The sequence below is a fragment of the Aplidium turbinatum genome, chromosome 8, assembly GCF_918807975.1.
Source record: "Aplidium turbinatum chromosome 8, kaAplTurb1.1, whole genome shotgun sequence".
Taxonomy (NCBI): Eukaryota; Metazoa; Chordata; class Ascidiacea; order Aplousobranchia; family Polyclinidae; genus Aplidium; species Aplidium turbinatum.
In genome coordinates, this window is record NC_137479.1 from 8,458,527 (window position 1) to 8,481,614 (window position 23,088).

Consider the following 23,088-nt stretch of genomic DNA (forward strand, 5'->3'; position numbering starts at 1 on the left):
ACATCGGTAGACATTGAAACGATATAAAATAGAAAGCTTTGCTAGCTAGGGCCTGCTGGGTGCAGTCAAGTGCAGCTTTTTACTGAATTCATTAGTATTAACAGAAGCTCAAAGATGCATGTAGCCTACAGAAGTAGAGTTGAAATGCTAAAGAATACCTGTAATGTGTTGGTATCTGTAAGCAGGATTTATGATTTAGAGGTTATTTTATAGTCCTGAGAAGGTTTACAAGGAACTAGTAGGCTAGTTGTTTCAGAGTAGGAAGGGTTATCATAACATACACTCAGGTAGTGGCATTGTGGCAATGAAATTATTTGGAAAGCCCTAGTTGGCCAGATATTTTTATATTGTACAATCACTATTTGTAGCCTACCGAAAGTGTGTTAAGTGTCCTGATTATTCTTGAAAAGTTTTTAGCTGAACACAGTAAAAACTTTCGCCATCATCATCATTTGCTCATACGCCATCATCATCAGTAAAAACTTAAGTGAGGTAGTAAAGTAACAAAGAAGACTTGTAGTTAAATTAAGGCAATTTACTGTGTCTGTTTAAGGATAGCATCAAGTAAACTTTATATGATAGGCCTGCATCAGTGTAGACCTTTTTGCTAATAGACAAGTATTTTTACAGATTACCTAATAAATAAATAATGCCTCTTAAATGCTGTGTGCCTCACTGCAATTCAAATTATGATTCTTCCGAGATCAAAGTCTCTGTGTATAATAATAATAATTTATTTGCATCAGACAAAGCTGTCCAAAGTATAAATTTCCAAAAGATGATGTAGAGAAACAAAAGTGGAAAGATAGCATTCCAAGAGCCAAGTGGGTTGTAACTAAACATAGTGCAGTTTGTGCTCGAAAGATTCCAATATTAAATGATGATAACACTTATTATTATTTTGAGAAATATAAAGACTATTTTACCACCATTGATAGAGGTGCACTGACTGTCCCTGTTCACACCCTTGTCCAATGGTCTGTGTTTTGTATGATTTTTTTTCAAAGATTAACAAGGTCGTTCTGTAGGTCATTCTGTATAAACAATTTCATGCTAATTGCAAAACAGTACAAGTTCAGTGGTATACCAACGAAACATTCTCGGATATTGTCTAATGTATTCATTAAAAACTATGCCTTAATGAATACCCCGAGGAGTTCAAAAGAAACTGAACTGAAAGTGATAAAGCTGGGATAGGAATATCTTAGGTTAGGTTTGAAAAGTATGATCAACCTCACTTTCCATTTTGAAAATATACTTTTATGTGTAGACAACAGTTGTACATCGGAGTTAACAGACTGTAATACATAATTAAAACATTCAAAAAGTTTGCTCTAATTACCCATTTCATGTATTTTTTAGTTTTCTTTTCGTTTGACATCTAATGTTATTGTTTACTCGTATTATTTGAAGACGCCCTTACTTAACACATTTAATCTGCAAGTCTGTTTTGGAGATTGCGCTTTCACACAGTCGATTTTTTTGCAATCTGTATGTAAGCATATTGATAATGTGATAATTATATCAGTAAAACTTCGGAAATACCAGTACATCTTAAGCATTCCATTCAATGTTTAAATTATTGAATTGTGTTTGTATGTTGCTTGATAAATGCTACGATATTTTTTTTCGCATATTAAAGCTGCTTGTCATCAGAAAAAACACTATTGTGCTTGAATGAACATTCTTGACGAATATCCAACCAAAGTACGCTTTTCATTATTTAACAGACTTCAGCCTTCAGTTCTGAAGGCTTGTGCACGGTGTCCAGGCCATCTATTTTCGTAGGCCACCAGTTGAATGCTAGGAAATGATACGTAAACAAAGAGACAAACAAATTGGATTTCGCTGAAAACATATTTTCTGTCGGAAAATAATAGCATCAATACGTTGTACGCGCAGCCATAACAAGCTAGTTTATTGAATAATGGCACTATCTTTGGGGGAATGGAAAAAGTTTACATCAAAACATGAAATACCTGGCCACCAGATAGACTCCAAATTAATTGGAGTTGATAGCCGTTGTCTTGCTTCTTATAAACACTCAATGTTCCTGGGTCATGACTTGGGTCGTCATCATTGTCCATGAAGTACCAGAATTGCACGCAATCTGATTGGGTGCTCGGCATCACGTGGGTTTCCAGACGACAGGTCAGACCTGCAACATGTGATCAAGGTGTCAGATCATCGAATCTTGTGAATGCCTTTTCTGAGTTGTTTAAACTGCCTAAACCGCCTTCAGAAAAAAAATTTGCAAAAAGCAAGTTAAATACACGCACATGACACAAGGGAAGCATTGGAATTAAACAAAATGTTTCAAAATTTTTTTTAAGATAAAGATGAAGAGCTTGCTTTAACTGTTTGTGACGTCATGTTACTAAACTCACATTTGAAAAACTGTAGAAAAAAGCACGCTCTGTAAAGTTTTCAATAAACAAGAGCATGCTATATATTCACAACCACCTGGCAAACCTCCCGGGGAAGGGTAGTAAGGCTTTGATCCTTTGATTTTAATTATTAAAGCCAATACTTGTCTTGGCCTTTGAATACAATTTCGGCTAAATTGTGACTAAGAGTGAAATTACAAAGCGCTTTTCCCAACCTGGCTGTGTATTCGTGTATGCGTTGTTGTAGAGATACGATCCGGAAGGAGATTGGGTGGAATGGTCTATATGGGGGCGGTAATCCCCGGCTCCATCTGCCGTTGCCCAAACCCAAACAAAATCTGCTGTGTCATCATTCTTCCACTCACACCGATTGGCCTCAAAGTTGCACTCGTTGGTAGGTTCAGGACACTCACCTGGCGGTTGACCACAATGTTAACCCAGTCTGAATATCTGTTCTTTTTGCATTGAATTAATGTCTACACAGACATTAAATCAACGTAAAAAGGGAATGTTTGGCCGGCTGGAAACGCCAGAAAAGTAGTGACAGCTTATAAGCTGTTTTGTATTTGCATACGCCCTTTGGGTTCAAGAAGTATTCGTGTGCAAGAAACTAAACATTATAGTAGTGACAACGTTACATAACGTTGCCTATGACTACCAGGACAAGTATCAATTGAATTCCTTGACACACCAGCCCAGCTTAAAACAAAAGCTTGAAAAAAAAATGAAAAAGAATTTAGCATTAAAATATTTGCAACGAAAACATGTCGTAAACATTTTGGAAGGTTTGTTTATAAACACAATGACACTCCAAAGTCAGTTCAATGTTTCTTGTACAGCGAAACATTTCAGCAGCTGGTCTTGGCTTACAAGATTCTATTCGTTACTTACTAGGCCTACTCAATAAAGTGTTAATTACTGTATATATTTAAAAAAGATAGGTTTACCATTTTGTATTTGCACGTCATCTATTGCAATATCCCCATCTATGCCGCCCCTGATAGCTTCGAATTGCAACTGCCAGTTAAAGTTAGTCGACCAGTCATGCACGTATGCTTTCTTCCACCTGATTTGTGTAAAAGTAAAAGAATGGTATGTGTTGCACTACACGTGGTTCAAGTTTTAATAAAGTTACTTTGCTCTTATAAAAATAAAATTAAATGATTGAAATAAAATAATTTCACAAGCAAACAAACCAAACCAAAAGTTTGAAATTGTACAATTACAATAAACTACCAATAACTGTAATAAAAATGCCATGGTATCATATATCACCATTTAGCTGGTGTACGCTACGCCGCAAAAATCGTTTACAAAATCATGTTCGATCTGTAGAATCAAAATACTTCAAGGAATAAGGGCAGAACCGAACCTGTTTCCTTGTGTACCAGCCATGGCCCACAGAAGCTTCCAAGGGTCGTTACCGTCGCCTGACTTCCCATGTTTCTTTATCCTCAAGCCAAGAACACCGATGCTTGGACCGAACATGTGGTACCTGTGTCAGGAATGATGTAGAAAGAACATTGATTAGTGATTACGAAATATTTTAAATTTCGATGATCTAAGATTGGTGACAAAATGGCTGGTTTCATAGCTTTATTGGTCTTGGTATGTCCCTAAGAAAAAAGCGATAGTCTATAGATTACTGCAAACATTTCAAAACAGGAAGCAAGTAGAGTACATCTTACCATTTAAACTATTGTTTTTCTTTTACTGTTTTTTAAATGTCACAGAAAACTATTTCAAATTGTCTCTGCTCCATTTTTATTTATATTCTTAGCCCATATGAAATGACACAAGAAACACGAGTTTTAATGAAAACGCAACTTTACCAGAATGTAATGCATTTCCCTTGCCCGGGCATGGCGGTTTGATTCATTGTGATGAGAATAGCACTCAAGTCCGGTTGAAGTCGCTTTGCGGCATTGACCAGCATGTACTTCCCATCGCCTCCTTCACCTGAAAACAAAGATATATCTTTTAAGTTCTTGAATTCATGACATTAAACCTAAATATATTTGAAAAAAAAAACAGAAAAATTAAAGCAAATTGAAGTCTGGCAGTCAGATGATAAAATGATGAAATTGATATTTTTTTAATGTGTTTGACTTGTTGTCCGTAGCAGGCTTGCATCAGTTTTTGGATGACTTGTGAATAAACAATAGTTTGCTTATAGTTTGTTTCAGCACGTCCTTGTGCAGCCAATAAAGTAAGCCTTCCCACCATACGCAATATAACTAAGTTATTACCACTTCATTATCCCACTCAATTTGGAAGCACGTGCAAATACCACACATAATCTAAAATCGAATCCAAGTAATTTAATTTAAAACAAAAAACCTGTTTATAACCTGCCTTACAGTTTTCGCTCGAAAGTCTAGATTTTTTAGCAAGAACAGTAGCTATACTTTCAATCTTCGACATTCAGCACCATGAGCACAAATAAAAATGGACGTAATTGTTAAAATAATGACGACATTGTCTAACCTTTGGTGTGATCGAACTTAGGTCCATTGTTCGTTAGAACTTGATTAGAGCTGCCACTCTTAATGACCCAGTCGAAGTCATCATGCTGATAGTTGAACCATCCACATTGAACACCATCCTCAAAGTCACAGTCAAGCTGATGAGGAAAGGTAAACATTTATCTGTAGGTCTCGGAAACCGCAAAAAGAATTGAAACAATTTTACTTTGTTTCGTTTTTCTTCTCGATTTTGTGGCGCCAGCAATCTTACTATCCGTGTGTACACACGCACGAATAATACGAAGTATATGATTAGGCCTGCACGTCTAACATAATTCTAATGCAAAAAAGGAATCAAGAATAACACCGGACTATAATACTTTCTTAAATTCTAACCTTGTCGTAGAAGTCTGGAATATCATCGGCTTGACAATTATTAAAGTGAACGTCGTCAATCGCCAGATCGTTGCAATCAAACCCGCGCAAGCATGGCATCCCGACTATCTTGATGTGAAATCCTGGCTCCTGGTCGCCTGCAAGATCGTATGATTAAATCTTCAGCGCTCACGGTGTGCGAATGAAAATGACGACAATTATACCTTAAAATGATAACTACTAGCTTTATCACAAATCTGGTGAAAGCAGAGCTTTGATAGAAGAGATTTTACTTTGTTGTACTACAGACGTATAACATTGAGCAACGTCAACGGATTTACCATATTTTATTTTTGTCACCCCCAAAATATGAAAATATAAGATAAACAAACAAGTAAAAACTTTTAAATGTTTTCACAGTGATATGTTGAAGACGTTTGAAAGTTTGTTTAATTGTTTGTTTATCTTATATTCGTATTTCTTTCGCATAACAAAAATAGATCCAAAATATGTTAAACCCATTCTGTCATGGCCACGGCTGTCACGGCCGGTTCCGCCAACACTTTGCAATAGTTTCAACACAGCCATAAACATATTCGCATGAAAGTGACTCTCGAAAGAACTCGGCTCCAGTTGCTGATGCTTACCGATAGGAGCGACCGCCTGCACCCAGTCATTAGGCTGGTTGGATATCCGGATCCAGTTGATTGTAAAGTCCCTTTGTGCATCAGGAGCAAAATTGCCGACCTTTCAAGTAATTGCTTGGTTAGATCTTTAAAAATAACTTCAAATAAGTATGCTTTGTCTTTATTTTTGTTTTGTATGCCGTGGCCAAGTCTACGGACCACGACATGCGAGACAGAAAATCGAACTGAAGCGTGAATCTTTATACTATTCGCTCTGCAGTACACACAGGAAACTCTCAACTGGCAATGTAAAACGAAGCTGATAAACGTTTCTTACTGCAATTGTAGTCGCAAAACATTATTTTTAAAATAAAACTTTGCTAAGTACAAGGCTGCAAAATCAATTGCTTCTATCCAGGTTTGAACCACAGTTGCTTATAATGCTTAAATGGATATGAACAACTTTGTCTGACGCAAATAAATAATAATAATAGTTTAGTTAGTACTGTACTATCTTTCAAACAGTAAAATGCAATTTTTGAGCTACAAAGAGAAATATACAAACAACCAAGTCTTAAAACATCAGATCGCCTCACCTGTACCATGGTGATGCCAGAATGGTCAGAACCACCCTGATGATGCATGAACGACATTGTGCAGGCCAAGCTTGATCGTCCATAAGGAGGGCTCATCAGTTCTGCTTGAGCCAAGAATGTGCTTTGTGTGGCATCAACGTGCATGAAACTATTGACAATACAAAATGCGTTGTTAACTTTTTTTTGAAGCTTCTTGATAATCTTACCAGTTAATTTTTTGTGGTTATCTTCACGAAATGCAACCTTTCTCATTGAATTCATCGCTAAATACGTGTCAGTAAATGTACAATCATTCTGTATATAATGTTGAATTCTTCATATGATTTTAAAGGGCCGTTGAAAGGATGATCTTAGACCCGGTGTAACGGTCCACGTGTGACCGCAGTCCAAGAGTTACCAGGGTTGCCAAATATAATTAATTATTTCTTTATAAAAATAATTGAAATTTCTACTGCTCAAAAAATTGCATTGACAATTTTAGGTATTATTTAATCTTAAATGAAAATGTATACACTAGTTTGAGAGTAACTACTCAATTAAACTTAGTTGTAAAATTTTTGTTTTTGCAGTTGAGAGGATAATTTGGACCCGGTACCAATGAGATCCTTGGGCCTCAAATCAAAACACACCTAAAAATATACTATATCCAAAAAATCCGCCGTGGTTTCTTAAATTTTCGAGCCCTCAAAATTACCCTCGGTTCGGGTCCAAAAGTACCCCCTGCGCCCTTCTATCAACGCTACTGTGAATTTATGTGTCGGGAAGTAGGATTCATCATATTGTTTCTTTCCTACAAATTAAAATGCAAATATATAAAGAAAAATAAGAGAATTAAAGTGAAACCTACAATCCATTCGGGTTTCCACTTCCGTCTGTTTGGGGGCTGAGAGGATCCATAATGACACTTGTGTTTTCTCTGTTCCACTTGTAGTGGCCTGAGCTGACGTCACGCCAGCCACACCACGACTTCTCAAAGTCACATTCACCGCAGTATAGCTCGTCAGATCCATCAAGACAATCTGGTTGGAAGTCACACCTGAAACAAACGTCAATTTGTGTTGTTGCAAACTGTCAGTGTGTTTGCGATGCAAAGACATACTGTAGGTAATTATGGTTTTATTTATTGTCGCTCTAATACAGCTACGGTTTTTTAGCGACAAGGCTCAATTTTAATTTTATATCAGGTTTACGATGTCATCACAATACTACCCGACTTATTCTCACTGCGTTATGAAAGAAAGAATTCAATCGGTATCGTTTCATCGGTTTGACCAACCTGGAATCGATCTCAGATCTACCAGCACCACAGCTACAAGTGAAACCACTCGGCCAATGAGCTGGTCAAAATCATGGGTGATTTGCTTCTTACAACACAAAGAAATGTCTCCAAACTGGTACCACGCATAGCAAAAGTTTACGTTTTTATGTCGTTTTTACATCAGGCGATGTTGAAACGACATAAAAATGACATTCTGTTGGCAGGCTAGCTGGATACAAGTTTTTCTTGAATTATTGTTTGTTTGTTTGTTTATCTTTATCCTGCATTGCGGGAAAGCGGACTTGAGCGCTATGCATCGGTGTACGCCTTCCGACGTACACCTGACCCACGCTGCAGCCGACTGCAATGTCTGTTTCCGGTTGTCTACTTTACTTATGACTTAAATTTGGTACTACCCATTACTCGAAATTGATCACTGGGTAGAGGCAATTATCGTAAAGTTTCTTGCCTAGAGAAACAACAGCAAGTGCGGGTGGCTGGAGTCGAACATGCAGGCTTTCGACTGTGAGCCCAACGCGCTAACCACTCGCCATTGCTGCTTTCTTATTTGAAAGCTTTCAAGTCCAATATCAGCCAAACTTGTTCCAAGCAATGTCACACTTCTACATGGCACACTATCTCATGAACAAACAGGTATAAACAATCCAACAAAAGTTGCCTTACAAAAAAAAAACACAAATCATAATTTTTAATAAACTCACATCAGGTTGAAATCGATGCAAGATCTGTCATCGCAGACATATTCATTTCCCGCGCAGGGGCTTGCAGTCGTCGGTGGAGTGGTTCCAGGCGGTAAATTCTGATCTGCAGATATCATACACTGGTCTCTGAAGACCAGGTCATCCAGGCTTATGTCACCGTAGTCTTGGCCGCCAACCTTAGCTTCAATCACCAACTGCCAGCGCTGGGTGAACACGTCATTTAAATTGACGCCATATCTACACAAACAGAGGAAAAGTTTTTAAACATTGAAAGACATTGCCGTTCGGTAACCAAACACAGCCCGCAAATCAGTTCCTTTTTACATTGCGTCAACGTTTGCAGATGTTAAATCTATTTAAAAAAGAACTAATTTTCTGGCTGGGATATTGGCACAAGTAAATATGGCAATTTAATGTTCTAAGTTTAATAGATCTGCTGTCACTGTGCATGTGCTGTGATTATTGCTAGAGTGTGTATTAGCAAAAGCCTACATTATAACCATAACAGTTATGTTTTAGTGAGGCTTAGATTTGATGTATTTTATTTTGACACAATCAAAGCACAGCATTGCTAAGCGAAGTGGTTTGCGCATATCAATTTCTAATCCATGGCACAAGAATTATGTTAGACCCACTCTGCAAGAAGGGACAATCTTCGATCTCACTGAGCGTCGAGTGGAAAGAAAAGAAAAGAAAAAGAAATACATAAGAATAAACAAACTTAGCCTACCTTACAAAGTAGTTAGTTGTCTTGTCAGACCGTTGCCATAACAACGTCAGTGGTCCGCCATCTGTGACCCTGGAGTATACGGAGAGACCGCCCGACTCTATTTGGGTGGTCAGGTGGGCGTAGAAGTAAAAGTTACAGCGACTGGTGCCAACGGTGGGTTCGAACACGGGACTAGTGAGCCGAGCTCGGTCTCCTGAGTACAAAAACGTCAAAACGGATAAAAAAGTTCCATGTTGGTTTGTGATACGTTTTGAATCTGTATATGACCGCAACATGCTAGCTGATGAAATAAAACTTAGATAAATAAACATAAATAAATAAAACCTTCGGGAAGTGTTAGAAACGTTGGCTCGTCAACGGCCTGAAGGTTTTGCAATCGGCAGATCTCCAGGACCGTATGTCATGGAGAAATGTCATCAGAGAGAGTAGACATTCGTTGGCGCCCAACCCTCGCAATACGGGAACAAGGGGCGTTGAATCGCGGGGCGAGTGAAGCCAGTTCTTAATATTTGTAAGTCGAGCACCTTATTACTCAGATCAAGTAACATTTTGCCGAATTCTAAATGCACTCTTAACCAGCAAATGTTGAAAATGACCACGATTGTAAGCGACAATTAAAACAGAGCCTTTCAAATTATATTATTATTTTGCTTACAAAGTTCTGTTTCCTTTGTTGTTGAAACTAAAATCTAAATTTAATTAACAAATCTTTTTCGTTGAGGCAGAATTTCCAAACTAGAAACGGAACTGTCAACAGCAGAAGGAGAACAGTATAGGCTATATTGAAGCAAATGCGCTATGTGAAACTTTATGGATTAAAATAACTTGTTAAACTTTGTAGTTTGTAATCAAGTACATTCAAAAAGTTACTATCCATCTAACAAAAACCGTGAAACGTTTTCAATAATGCATTAGCCAATCCACAAAACAACGTGAAGCGTTTAAAACCTTAAAAAAAGAAACAGAAAAACTTTTCTGAGTTATGGAACACAACTTTGGAAATAATAAAGCGTTTAAGAAAGCAGTCTGAGAAGAGCCTTATTATACTTCATTGAACTGCAGCCTACCTTTAAAGTTTGGTCTTTTAGTAGTGACAGTGATGTAGTGGCCGTATTCCGTGTTAAAGGTGTGGTCTCGACTAGGCGAGGTCTCCCCCGATGTCAGATCGTTGTTAAAGTCAGCGCGTTGCAATTCCCAGTTCGTGTCGTCGGTAAACTGAAAGAAAAAGTTTAAAAAGCTTAGAATGCAGATTGCAGAACGTCTGTAGATTGTATTGTAATGTATCAGAATGTATCAAAACAGAATGTATCGGTACAGAATATATCAAGTTCATTACATCAAATATAATTATTACTCTCTAAAACCTCTACAGCCTGTTTCACCCTAAAAGGAGAATCATCACAAGGTCCTTATCCAATAGAATCTTATTCGTTAGGTACATGCAAGAACACCATGTAAATATCAAATGTTTCGTAACTAAATCATGACAACGAAAGAACTTGCAGAAAGAAATGCAGTATTTTGACTGACACCCTTCATCAATGATGTCCACAGGTAACTAACACAACAGATCACATGGGCAGAAGGCTAATCTGTGACGCACTGTCAGACATGAGGAAATAAAATATCTCATTCGAACAAAAAATAATTCTAAAACTAGTCCTTTGCTTGAAACAATGAAGAAGTATATATAGTATTATGAAGCATCTAACTTACTCACCCTTTCATTAGTAAAGAAACAAAAATCCCCGCCTTCAAAGTCGCATCTGCTGTAACCGTCGCAGTTTTGTTCGTCGCTTTTGTCGCCACAGTCGTCCGTAAAATCGCAAAACTGAAATATTGTATGAAAGTAAAATTTAAGGACAACAAGATTGCCTCCTGGCAAATTGAGCATCAATAAAAATTTATTATTTAAGTACAAATATTTCCAATAGCTTCTTTTAAGTATGTCAGAACTTATGTCATCTTAATGCTATTTCCGATGCTACGATTAAGTCAACAGTGTATGAGCTTCAGAACGCATATATGGTCGCGCGATGAAAACATCGCCTTTGCTTTGATAACCTACCTTGTAGTCTGGGACACAATTGCCACGATCACATCGGCTGGAGTACAAGTCACATTGTTCAACCTGTGGTTTCGGCAGGCCGCAGTTAACAAAGGAGATGTCGTCTATCGCTATCCCTCCCTGCACTTCGAAGGATCTGAGAAGTACAAATCACCAGTTAATACATTGAGTTAAAAACCTCTGAACCAAGATGCGAGTAAAGGTATAGGCCTAAGATTTGGAATCTTTTGCAAGATAAGGAAAAATATAAGTAGACCTATTCAGACAGCATTTCCTTTTCAGAAATATTAATCTGTTGGCATGGAAATTTGGGTTTTACTTTGTCGTTCAATATTTCTTAAGTTTGGAAGGATTTCTAAAGTTGTTGAATTTACTGAAACTAGGTTTTACAGAAAAACTTAAAACTACTAATTCGTTTGAACTCTGATATCATGCAGAGCAGCCACAACCGTTGAGACATGCAAATGTAGCTTAAGGTTGGTGAACGCAACACAAGGACCAGAGATTATACGTGTCATAATGATCTATAACCATGTGCGTATATCGAAAGATATAAAATATTTAAATCATTGAACGATTAAAACAATCTTAAGCCAATTTTACTTTCACCATATTAGGAGCTTCTCTATAATCAGAGAGGGATAAAGAGTCCAAGGGTAATTATTTTACTTTCAATCGTTACCAGTTTCTATTTTTGATGTGTTTTTCAGAAATTGCCCATGGCCCGAAAGTTGAAAACTTTCGCGTAATGAGTATTGGTGATTCAAATAACTGGATATGTTTACTTTGCATTGTGCTTTAGTTGATTGTAACTGTTGTAATCATACCAACCTACAAAACAAGATGGACAACCAATGGTGTAGGCTGCAACCAAAGGTGTAACAATGGTCGGTGTGCAACTTAAATAACCAATTACAAAACTGAACAAGGTGAGAACAACAAAACATAAAATCTAAAACAATCTTCTTCACCTGGTGGCATAAAAGAGGATCTCAAAGTCTCCTTCAATTCTTCCCAGTCTAATCGCTTGGTAGTTCCAACCCTTTCCAAAGTCTTCTTCCAACAACTTCCACACTCCTCTTTCTCTGTAGTCCTGCCGGATGTAAACAGCAAGCTCTCCGACTTCATGATCTGCGTACATGGTGGCTCCTCTTGTCACAGGATCAACCACAACACGGCTCTTCAAGATATTCTGGTCGTATTCTGAATAATTTCGAATGTTAAACAAATTTTTTAACAATTTTCACGTTTAAACCATAAACAGACATAACTCAGCAACAACATTACATTTAACATTATAAAAACAAAAAACAAAAAGCGAACGTTTTCCATAGTTTTGCTGTGATACTATATGATTCTTTAGCATTTCTTTTAATATATATTTTTCTTATAGGCTTGAAAAGGGCTGTATAACTAGCCGAAAACGTTCGCTTTTTGTTTTTTGTTTTTATAATGTTAAATGTAGTGTTGTTGCTGAGTTATGTCTGTTTATGGTTTGAAAGAGTTACCTCTCTACCCAAATTGTGTTTTCACGTTTATCTAAAAAGTTATTTGCTCTGCAGATGTTGAGCAATGTTGTTGGTAGCTTTCATTTGAAGACATTTTGATCTTAAAGGATAGTCAGTATTGGGCAACTCTGTTGAGCTAAATGACAAATTAACGCAGGAGATTACTAAAATAAATAATTATAAAGATTGGAAAAACAGAAAACTTTCAAGCATACGACAGGAGGATTGGAAACATAACACATAAAAAAAATTGTAAAGTTGGTTATGTAACAAGCAAAATGTAGAGTGTGCACACTTGTACACTTCACCTATTTCCAAATTTGCTACAAGAAGTGACAAGTGGAGATGTTTTTTTCTTCTTGTATTTGAACTAACATTAAATTATGAAAGGGGATTCAAAAACAGATATTTTACAGACTTGTAGGGGCACATGGCGCGAAGCAAGGGTAGCAGGTCAACTCTCTTGGGGAAAAACAGCAACCCATAGGCTCTCCATTGCAAGTCCCATCTGCACAGTTGAGGTTTGGTGCAAGGCCAGGACAATTCCATCCTATTTGCGCGTCTCTCATGTAGAAGAAAAACCTTAAAAGATATAAAATTAGCTCACTTGTCGTCATATATGGCCCATCTCAGTTTAAATGGCTGTTTCTTAACATTGATTACATTTAATCTTGTTAGCTACATACAATCATAAACAAACATACCTGAGCAACACCACAACATTTAACATTATAACAAACAAAAATAAAATAGCAAACGTTTCCGTCTATGCATACACTTCTTTTAAACTTAAAGTCATTAAAAGTAAAATAACTTTGCATTGTATGAGAATGTAGAAGAATCGTAATTTTCTTATACAATGTAAAATTATTTTTCTTTTGAAAGCATGAAAAGGACTATACACAATACATCGTCGAAAACGTTTAATATTTAATTTTGTTTGTTATAAATTTAAATGTCGTGATGTAGCTGAGCTATGTTTGTTTATGGTTGAAAAAAGTAACTCAAATTACACATCACAAGCTACATGATTACATACTGCGCTGTGATATATTTATACTGCAAGTTTTTGTAAGTCAACACCTAAAGCAAAATACGCTTATGGGTGTCAAACTAAACGGCTTGGAAGAGAGCGGTGAACACACGTCGACGTCGTTGATTCAAAATTCGCGATAATAATTTCGAGCCACCTCATTTCGCATGACTCAGCAGAATCCCGCAAGAGCGCGCTCTGAAGACGCGCAGGTGAGTTTAGAGTTCCAGTGTAAGCCTCCACTGCAAAATAATGGCCTGATCCGGTCTGCGTGTCGTGATCGTTTGAAGGACCGTTTCCATTACTTCCGCCATGGCTTGCTGTAAAAACCGGTCAGCCAGTAGCAAGTTGCATTTGATTTTGTGTCTACTTAGTTTAACCCAAAGAGCTCCATGAATATACAACATATAATTTACTCCAACATATGGTTTTTTACTACTTTAAATCAACTTTTGAAGTCACGAAAGACTATATTAATGATATAATTTGATTACGGGAGTCATCAAGGCATATCTTTGATTTCTCACCAACAGATTTTATTGTAAGAATTTTATAAAGATTCAGATAACTATGATAGCTTTCTTTTCAAACGTCTCAGCTCACGGTATACCAAGCTCATCTAAATATCTTTTAGTGACGTTTTATGATAACAAAGATTTAATACAGTAACAAAAAACTAGTATCAGGACAAAACATTTCATATGGTACATAAAAAAATTGATTGCAATACCTTGTTCGAGAAACCACTTATACTGGCCAGCACTGGTATCGAACCAGCCACACGTGCTTCCAGAATCATCGTCACCTTCAAACTGACACGCGGCACATGTTGCCTCGTCACTCGAGTCAACACAGTCACTCACAAAGTCACAGACTTTTTCACCAGCAACGGTTGTTCTCGAGTCGTTTACGCATGTGAACGATGGTGCAGGGGTAGTTGCCACGCAACTAAGAAAGAGTGAAAGTTGAAATGACCATATATGGACAATATTTTTACACTACGTATGATGTTGAACTGTTTTAGAATAAGTTTGTTCAACAAAACAACAATTGAATGGGAAACTCAGTAAAAAAATATTTACTTGTAACTAGATAAATATTAAGTCATTTAAGAATTCAGAGATGTTACTGTAATGAAATTCAAACTGATTTTGTGTTCTTGGTCATCAGGGTAGACCTACTTGAATATTTCACTAAAACCGTGACAAATATTCTACAAATTAAATTGAGTATAAATGCACAAATTATAACCCTGCGCAATTAATTGCATCTAGGGATTAGAGTACCTAACCCTAGTCAACACAATGGAAACAAAAAATTGATTAGCGTTGGAGTTATAAATCACTATGCAAATGCGGTTTTATCCACTGGTAGGAGTGGCCGATTCCTTTCTCCATTCGAAATTTCAAATTATGTTCACCTTCCATTCACTGATGAAATATCATCGATGGATATGCTGCCCGAGCTTCCCACAGTCCCCTCAATGATGATGCTGAAGGCGACGGAGTTGGTTATGTCTATCTGCACAAGAGTCCAGTCCCCGTCTGAAACAACATTTACAAATCGTCTAGGATTAAAAGTTATTATATTTTTCTACCACATGCCTTCTATTTATGCTTTGACAAGTACAAGCCAGACGGTGATAAGATTTTTAATTTGAAATCATCATCGCCTTTGCTCAAAAGGTTATAATCTGGTGCCGCAAATGCACCTGTCTTCTGCCCTAGGGTTTCTAAATCAAGAGTTTTCCCATGGGTGTGAACTGTGAAGCCTGTTTCTAGGAGGTGCGTGAATGCTGAATCATTGCGGTTAGTTGTAAAATGGCGCAAGAAGCTTCGACTCGTTTATCAAGTTTTTTAATTCATATTGTGGAATGCGCTTGATTATTGCTTTTCAGCGACTCTAGAAACGAGTGCGACAACTGCCTGGTTATTTCAAAAATGTTCCAACTAAGAAAAAAATGAAGAACCAGCGCCTTACTCTAAAATTTTTAAATAGTAAACCTAAGAAGCAAGTAACGGTTTTATTTGTTTAATCAAACCAACATATTAGACTTGTGTAATGTGTATCATATAGCTGAAGTAAGTAATACTTACTGGCTGTGCTGGGACTCTGCCACACGGAAGTTTCGCCCAACTGACTGTTGGAGTCAAACACTTGGAGTATGGTAGATGTACCCAATGTTTTGTACCAGAATGAGAAGCAATGCACTTTGTTCATGAGGGCATACCCGTCAGGAAACACTTCGGATACCAACCTAAGAATATAGCAACACGTTTTTTTTTTCAGAATTAAATTTGCTATTGTAAGTTTCTGAAGTTATTTGGAAGGTAGCTGAGTTTTGAAATTAGTTTTGACTGTCTTACATCTCAACCCAATGTTGTTTAAAATCGATTAACAGGTTAATTAACTGAACTGTTTTGTAACTAAACTGGTCATTTGGGTTTAGAAGCAACAACTGCAAATATCAATAAGCATAACACTGATTCAACACACAGCCAACACACAGGCAACATACAGGCAACATACAGGCAAGTGATGAGAGCCCTGGTACGAGGTTTGAAAGTGACGCAAAAGTCAAACAAACAATGGGTTCCGTACCTTGCCTTCTGCCCAATGAAGTCGTTGCTAGATGGCAAACTCATGTAGTGTCCCTGTCCTGTGGTGTGGTCTACTAGGTCTGTGCTGGCTATCCGCACCCAATCAAATGAGTTTGAAGCGGCCTGATGAAAATTTTTACACATGTTATTTCAAATTTGTCCTCCCCTTTAGCTCAGTGGTTACGCGCGAGGGTCAAGATCACGCGGCGCTGGTTCGACTCTCGGGGCGTGCGTTTGAGCAACGCATTTCAGGACTGCTTTCCATTCGGCGGCACCTAATGAATGGAATAATTCCCTGGCAACAAGATTTCAACAATCCGAAAAACTTCACTCTGGCAACCTCGGTAACCGGCCCTGCGTCAAGAGCCTCTACAAGTACGCGAATCTACCAGGAATAACCTATCAAGGCTTTGTCAGTCCGAGGATAAAGATTCAAAACCAACCAACCAATGGTACCAAATAAAAAGTCAACGGGAAAACTTTGAATAAAAATTGCAAACCCTGATTGGTTAGTTCTAGCCTACTGCTGCAGGTTCACTATAAATCCATTTGTTAAACAACTATGCGTATAAGTTTGTGCTTTATTTTCCTCTAAATCCAACGTTTTTTGTAAATTTTAATTATGCAAACATTTATCTGTTAAAGCTATCGACTCCAGAGCGAACACAATGTGCTTGCAATTCAAAACAAACCAAGATATTTTTCAGTGCGGGGAACACAAATTGCAAGGTTGTACAGACCAAAAAATACCTTTCAAAGCAGATTTTATGCTTGAATAGCTACGTTTTCCTCTCTGCTTACAATTAAAAACCACGCTGGGTTATTCACAAACTATGTATAAAAACACAGTTAGAAAACTAGTTCACCTGTGCCCATCCGCATCGCCCCTCTTCAAAGTCACAAAAACCATAAGGCTGGCAGGCTCCTTCTCTTATACCTACGTCATCGATTGCTTTGTCAGATCTTCCGTAAGCACCGCTCACATCTTCGAAGACAAGTTTGTACGGTAGTCCGCTGTTGATTGTCGCTTTGCCATGACGCCATTCTTCACTTATCTATGCATGCAAATATTTAAGAATGTTTCCCACAGTTAGGAATTCACTAGGATACGTTACATCAGCCATAATAGGTGCAAAAATTACAAGACTTTTCATAAAAACATTGCACCTGTATTTTTAAATTAACATGTGTGTATTGTATCACTGAAACATGCGCTTGAAGATAAATAAGTTTTGTGGCTATTCTGTAACTTTGTTTGATGAAAAATTTGTCTTAATTCTGCATTGTGCACCACTACAAATGTTTAAATTAGATGTGGTTTTGCTTGTTCTACATATCGTTAACATATTGTCCGCCCCGTTAGCTCAGTGGTTACGCGCCCAGTTTAAAATCACGCGGCGCTGGTTCGGCTCTCGGGGTTGCTAGCTTGAGCTACGCACTTTCAGGACTGCTCTCCATTCAGCGGCACCTAGTGAATGGAATAATTCCCGGGCAAAAAGACTTCAACAATCGGAAACTTCCTTCTGCCAATCTCGATAATCGGCCCTGCGTCAAGGGCATCTCCAAGTACCATGAATAACGTATCAAGGCTTTGTCAGTCCGAGGATAACGATTCAAAACCAAACCAAATTATTTATCGTAATTATTTAGCTTTCAATCATTTTTATCGTATACTGTTATGCTGTTGTTCAGAAAAATTTCTGCTCTCCCAAAGGTTAAAACAAAGTCATTGTTTTAAAATCGTAACTCTAACTAATTGCGGAAGTTGAGTTCTCACCGAATTTGAAATAGTCCAGATCGGGCTCCCAAGACCAGCTTCAGTTTTAGCGTAAACATTAAGCGACCCAAACTTTGAATCTGAACCAAACAGAACAAACCAGAACTCCGCACATTGTCCGTAAGTGGACGGAAATGATGGACTTTCCAGTCGGGCAAGGGCGCCTTCGGTTGCATTGTCTGAGCTGGCTTCTAAAATCATAAATAACAATAGACTTCAGCAATTTAGAGAGGAAATTCTTAACTAGGGTGCTCGCTACATTAAGGAGTGTAACACCTGTTTTTAGGAAATTATCTACTCATGCACAAACTAATCAACTTACCCGTCACCATGTAGTGGCCGAACTCAGTACCAGTTGTGTGGTCACCAACGGCAGGGCCAGTGTCAGGGGTGGGCATCGGCCCTTGCTGTCTCATCCAAAGGAAGTCCGCTGTTTGATCATACGTATAGCCACAAATGTCGTCTTCTTCAAAATCACATCTTGCTGCTGATTCTGAACATTCTCCAACCTACGTCACAAAGCATGCGGATGAATACATAAAAGGCTGCTCCATGGTCGCCTAAAGATACGGCCTGATTTGTCACATTTTGCAGAAATTTCCAGATTTTTCTAACTTTGGGCGAATGTTTAAATAATTTTTTCTCAAAATTATATTTTTACGCTTTCTTTAGCCTACTGTTTTCCCCACATGACAGAATAGATTTTAACATCCTCAGATGTTGAAAAACAAAGAAAATTTGATTTCGAAGTTTTTAGCCTGACTGTTAATTTTTCAATTACAGTCGGATTTAGCGTTGTTTTTAACTTAGGCCTTCTCATTTGCTACTGCTTCCCCAAGGCAACAAAAAGCTTTTATATCATTAGGAGACAGCAAAAAGTAAAAAAATCTCAGAAAATGTCGGTCAAACACTAGCAGTAGCTGTAATCAAAATCTGCAAAATGTGACAAATCAGGCCGCATCTCCAAGTGGCCATGGCTGCTCCAACACAACAACGTAACAGCGGACAGAGAAAGCTCATACGGACTACGGAGACATATTGAGCATTGATAAATGCAAAAACACTATTCTTATTGTGCGAATCCTGTGGAGATAAGAAAAAGCTAACCAGGTTTGTTTTTCCAGCATAAGCTGCCATACGTACACAATCTATTAAGTCATGAAAGTTGGCTGGCGTGTTTGAAAATACATTTCTTAAACATTAGACCTAACTAAGGTATAGCTTAAGGTTCATCTGGTAAGATACGAAACAGTTTGTGAAATCTACGATGGAAGTCTTTAACCTACGAAGCAATCAGGCTCTAACTATCAACGTGTTTCTGTTCCGACAGTAATTCCAAGACGAACTCTATTTATCTTAAGAAATAAAATTTTAATTTTTTCTGAAAGGGAAAGAACATTTCACTCCTAAACTAACTATATTTAGTCGAAAAAATGCATGTTTGGCTCATATGTTGTTATAGACGACCAGCCAGAAATGTGGTATTGTACTGATGAGTGAAAAATAAAGTTAGCTCTTTCTGCAAAGCAGAAGCCCGTTCGCTCTTTCTTTCTTGAACAAAACTTTTACTACTGTACTGTATTTATGATGTCACATCTTATGTAATTGAATTTCACGCTGTTAATTTTCATACGTTATGTACGTTTGATTAGGCATTCATGTTATCAACTCGTATCAGGTCTTCCGTCCTGTCCCGCAATAACGCACACTTCAGATTAAGTCAGTTACTAGCGTGTAAGGATTGTAAGAAACAACCTCATAAGACAACTAGAGTTATTTTCAATACCTCTACTAGAATTATGGTTGTTAAAAATAAAATCAACTCTATGGCAACTGATCAAAATAATTAAAATACATCTGCTCACTTTCAAAGAGATGTCATCCAACGCAATGTCTCCGGTTTCAGAATCCCCTCGTATTGTTTGGAAGACGATGGTGTACTCTCCGGGTGTGGATAGGTGGTACTGGCCAATTTCCCACCTGGAATACACCTCACGTGTCAGGGGAGAACCCGAAACACACTCTTCATATTAGCTATGTCTATGCTTTGGAAAAATTCAACTGTGCAATCACAAATCAACAGTATTGAATAATTTTTCACATCTTTTTTGTCTTTGATGTTCGTACAATATAGGACAGGGGTGGCCAACACGTCAATATCGTTCGACCGGTCGATCGCGTCGGATTTTGTGTTGACTTGCAATAGGCTATGTTGATGCAAGTATGTTACTGCAATATAAAAAATGTGCGGAATACATCCACTTCTTTTTGGTTCAAGATGGTTCAACTCATTTAAATGAATTTGCATTTCCATTTAATTTCACATAATTTTTCATTTTCATTTATTATCACGTATAGTAATCAAAACATAACAACGTGCTGTGCTGACCGACAGCCACTTGAACGATTGCTTGAAGCTGTCTTTGACAGGAATCACACCTGATTACGACATGCTGGTAAAAACATGATCAATATCTCACTGACTCATTAAAAAGAATTTTAAGTAAATTCAGTTGTGGAACATTTTATTTCGTATAGCATTGTATGTACTGTATTTTGTTAAAGACCAAATTAACTGAAACATGAACATGCTGCCAGGGGCGGATCCAGGTATTAACGTTAGGGGGGGCGATGTCATTGACATTCAGGCAAGTGATCAGCCCGGCACAAACAACGACGGGGGTCTCCCCTAGAAAATTTAGGTTGAATTTGGTGCGTTCTGAGAGCATTTTGAACACAAATTATGAGAAATTCTATAACTTAAAAAACCCTCAACAATGCTGTTGTGTAACAAAGGGAAGGATGAAGAGCTGATGTGCCCTTACCATGTCAAGTTGAAGCCTGAACAACCTAGCGGAATGTATAGTTGAGACTGAAGGTTTCACTCTTGATTGTTTCACAGCAATTTAAAAATTGACCACGGAAAGATAATAACAGGTAATTCTGTCTTCGCAATGTCACAGCATAATATTGATACAGATATTGAGGTTGTTATAGAGTAGACTTACTGTATAACTTCGAGGTTTTATTCCTCTGACAAGTTTTGAATTGTTAGAAAGAGCAATGAGGAAAGGTCAAAACACTGGGTCATGCTCCACCCCCCGTAGAATCTCCACTAGCCTATAGGCTAGGTATCGATTGTAAATTTTTATTTTGGACCAGCGAAACACTACAATTTGTACCTACATTAAAACTATAGAACGGCAGTTAAACATAGTGAAATGACGATCAAAGGATAGGCTAATATAGTCCTCCTTAAAACGTGTCATGCACGGTCGCTGCACCAGACAAAGAAAGAAACTAACAATAACAGAAACAACTATTTCTGTGGACTTCACAAATGAAACGAAAATAAAAAGGCTACTTTGCCGGTACGGGTAATACTAACAGGTGTCGTGCATTTGACTACAACACAAAGTCAAGTTTGAGGTTTCTACTGTTGGCAAATCGATTTATCAAGGAGTCTGTGTCAATTAAAATGTTCCGATGCTGGTGTAGTTAGGTCAATCCATTCAGTCTTTCCTCGCCGATGTTGTTCCTCAGCCAGGTTTTCAACGACCGAAAAGATGAAAAGCTTCTTTCGGCTGATGCTACGCTGACTGGCTGGGTTAATAGTATTTTTAGAAGAGAGTGTACGATTGTGTACACATCTTCATCACACTGTTGTAAAGCTTTTTCCGCAGTCATCGGTAAGACTGCAGCAGTCGCCGGAACAGTTATATTTGCCCACTTCTCCTTCCATAGTTGGATCTCTGAACATAGAGCAGATTCCACACTATATATGACCATGACGTAACAAGCTGTTGTAGGCATTGCAAATGACTTTTGTCAATGCTATCGGGTCGATAGGCTACTTGAGCAATTTCGTGGTAGCAATGATGTTAGGTGACAACATGCTAAAGTTTCAGCTAGTTCCACGTCTGACCGCCAAAGTTGCCAATCACCTGCTCTGTCAACCAACTTATCTAGGCTAAGGGATTTATCGCTATGCTCCACAGTGCCGGCAAAAACTTTAGAAACTTTTTAAATTTTAGTAATTTCGTTCGGTAATTAGACTCTGTGAGGAAATAATAACCTTGTAGCCTACTTTGTTATTATTATAGCCTACCTTAGCCTAACCTAATCTTTGAACATGGCAAAAGACTTATTCAGTATTGCTTTCGATATGTTGTTTTCCAAATCATATACATATAAATGAAGAATAAAGCTACTTTCTTAGGTTTTAGGGGGGGGCGATCGCCCCAATCGCCCCCCCCCCCTGGATCCGCCCCTGCATGCTGCTCAGTGCTGACGATGGTAAATGTAAATTCATTTGCAGCAAAAGTGTCACAGAAAAAAAGTTGCTTAGTGACTTCATCACCGACTCGTCGCTCCGGTGTTGGTTTATCTGTAAAACTGAAGCTTTAGAGCCACCATAAGAGAGCAGTCTAGGGTAGGGGTTGTACTGAGATTAGAGCCACGGAACAAAATTTGAACCAATTATCAAACCTGTGGCCATTCACACCATAGCGACCGAATAGCTTGCGAGAGGTTTAGTTGAAATAACATTTATTCCCCCATTACGAGCCAAAATAGGTCTTAAAAATAGACCCACAAGTGATTTAAGCTGTAGATCGAGAATACCTGTAATCCTACACTGGGTCGATCGCTATAAATTAAAAAAGTTTCTAGCAGATCACAGTCAATAAAAAGTTGGCCACCCCTGATATAGAATGAGAAATTATATTACTATGTATTACGTAGTTATTATTATTATATAATTTTGGGAGAAAGTTTGCTTTCTTGTACCAAAGACAGGAAAAGAGGCAAGATACAACATACAACAGGATTGAGCATAACAACAATATATTTTACAGTACATATTTACAAATAGTTTAACAGTCAAACGTTTTCGGCACCTTCATCAGGAATCTGAAAATATTTTATTATTAGTATTATATTAG

At 37.8% G+C, this 23,088-nt stretch overlaps 1 protein-coding gene across 1 annotated transcript in view; it reads right to left on the reverse strand.

Annotated features, from left to right (window-relative positions):
* The window catches only part of LOC145775871 (MAM and LDL-receptor class A domain-containing protein 1-like), a 98,203-nt gene that overhangs the window by 59,171 nt on the left and 15,944 nt on the right, over positions 1-23,088 (reverse strand). Inside the window, exons 28-53 of the mRNA XM_082587257.1 lie at positions 20,011-20,125; positions 18,468-18,654; positions 18,146-18,336; positions 17,235-17,423; positions 16,370-16,491; positions 15,865-16,025; positions 15,189-15,312; positions 14,499-14,716; positions 13,926-14,088; positions 13,154-13,317; positions 12,199-12,430; positions 11,228-11,363; positions 10,880-10,990; positions 10,227-10,374; positions 9,160-9,352; positions 8,430-8,666; positions 7,297-7,485; positions 6,450-6,597; positions 5,875-5,974; positions 5,249-5,385; positions 4,875-5,010; positions 4,220-4,346; positions 3,760-3,882; positions 3,335-3,453; positions 2,603-2,800; positions 1,980-2,158 (exon numbers count right to left, since the gene is read on the reverse strand). Of these exons, the coding sequence (XP_082443383.1) occupies positions 1,980-2,158; positions 2,603-2,800; positions 3,335-3,453; positions 3,760-3,882; positions 4,220-4,346; positions 4,875-5,010; positions 5,249-5,385; positions 5,875-5,974; positions 6,450-6,597; positions 7,297-7,485; positions 8,430-8,666; positions 9,160-9,352; positions 10,227-10,374; positions 10,880-10,990; positions 11,228-11,363; positions 12,199-12,430; positions 13,154-13,317; positions 13,926-14,088; positions 14,499-14,716; positions 15,189-15,312; positions 15,865-16,025; positions 16,370-16,491; positions 17,235-17,423; positions 18,146-18,336; positions 18,468-18,654; positions 20,011-20,125 (4,147 nt within the window). The remainder of the gene's footprint in view (positions 1-1,979; positions 2,159-2,602; positions 2,801-3,334; positions 3,454-3,759; positions 3,883-4,219; positions 4,347-4,874; positions 5,011-5,248; positions 5,386-5,874; positions 5,975-6,449; positions 6,598-7,296; positions 7,486-8,429; positions 8,667-9,159; positions 9,353-10,226; positions 10,375-10,879; positions 10,991-11,227; positions 11,364-12,198; positions 12,431-13,153; positions 13,318-13,925; positions 14,089-14,498; positions 14,717-15,188; positions 15,313-15,864; positions 16,026-16,369; positions 16,492-17,234; positions 17,424-18,145; positions 18,337-18,467; positions 18,655-20,010; positions 20,126-23,088) is intronic.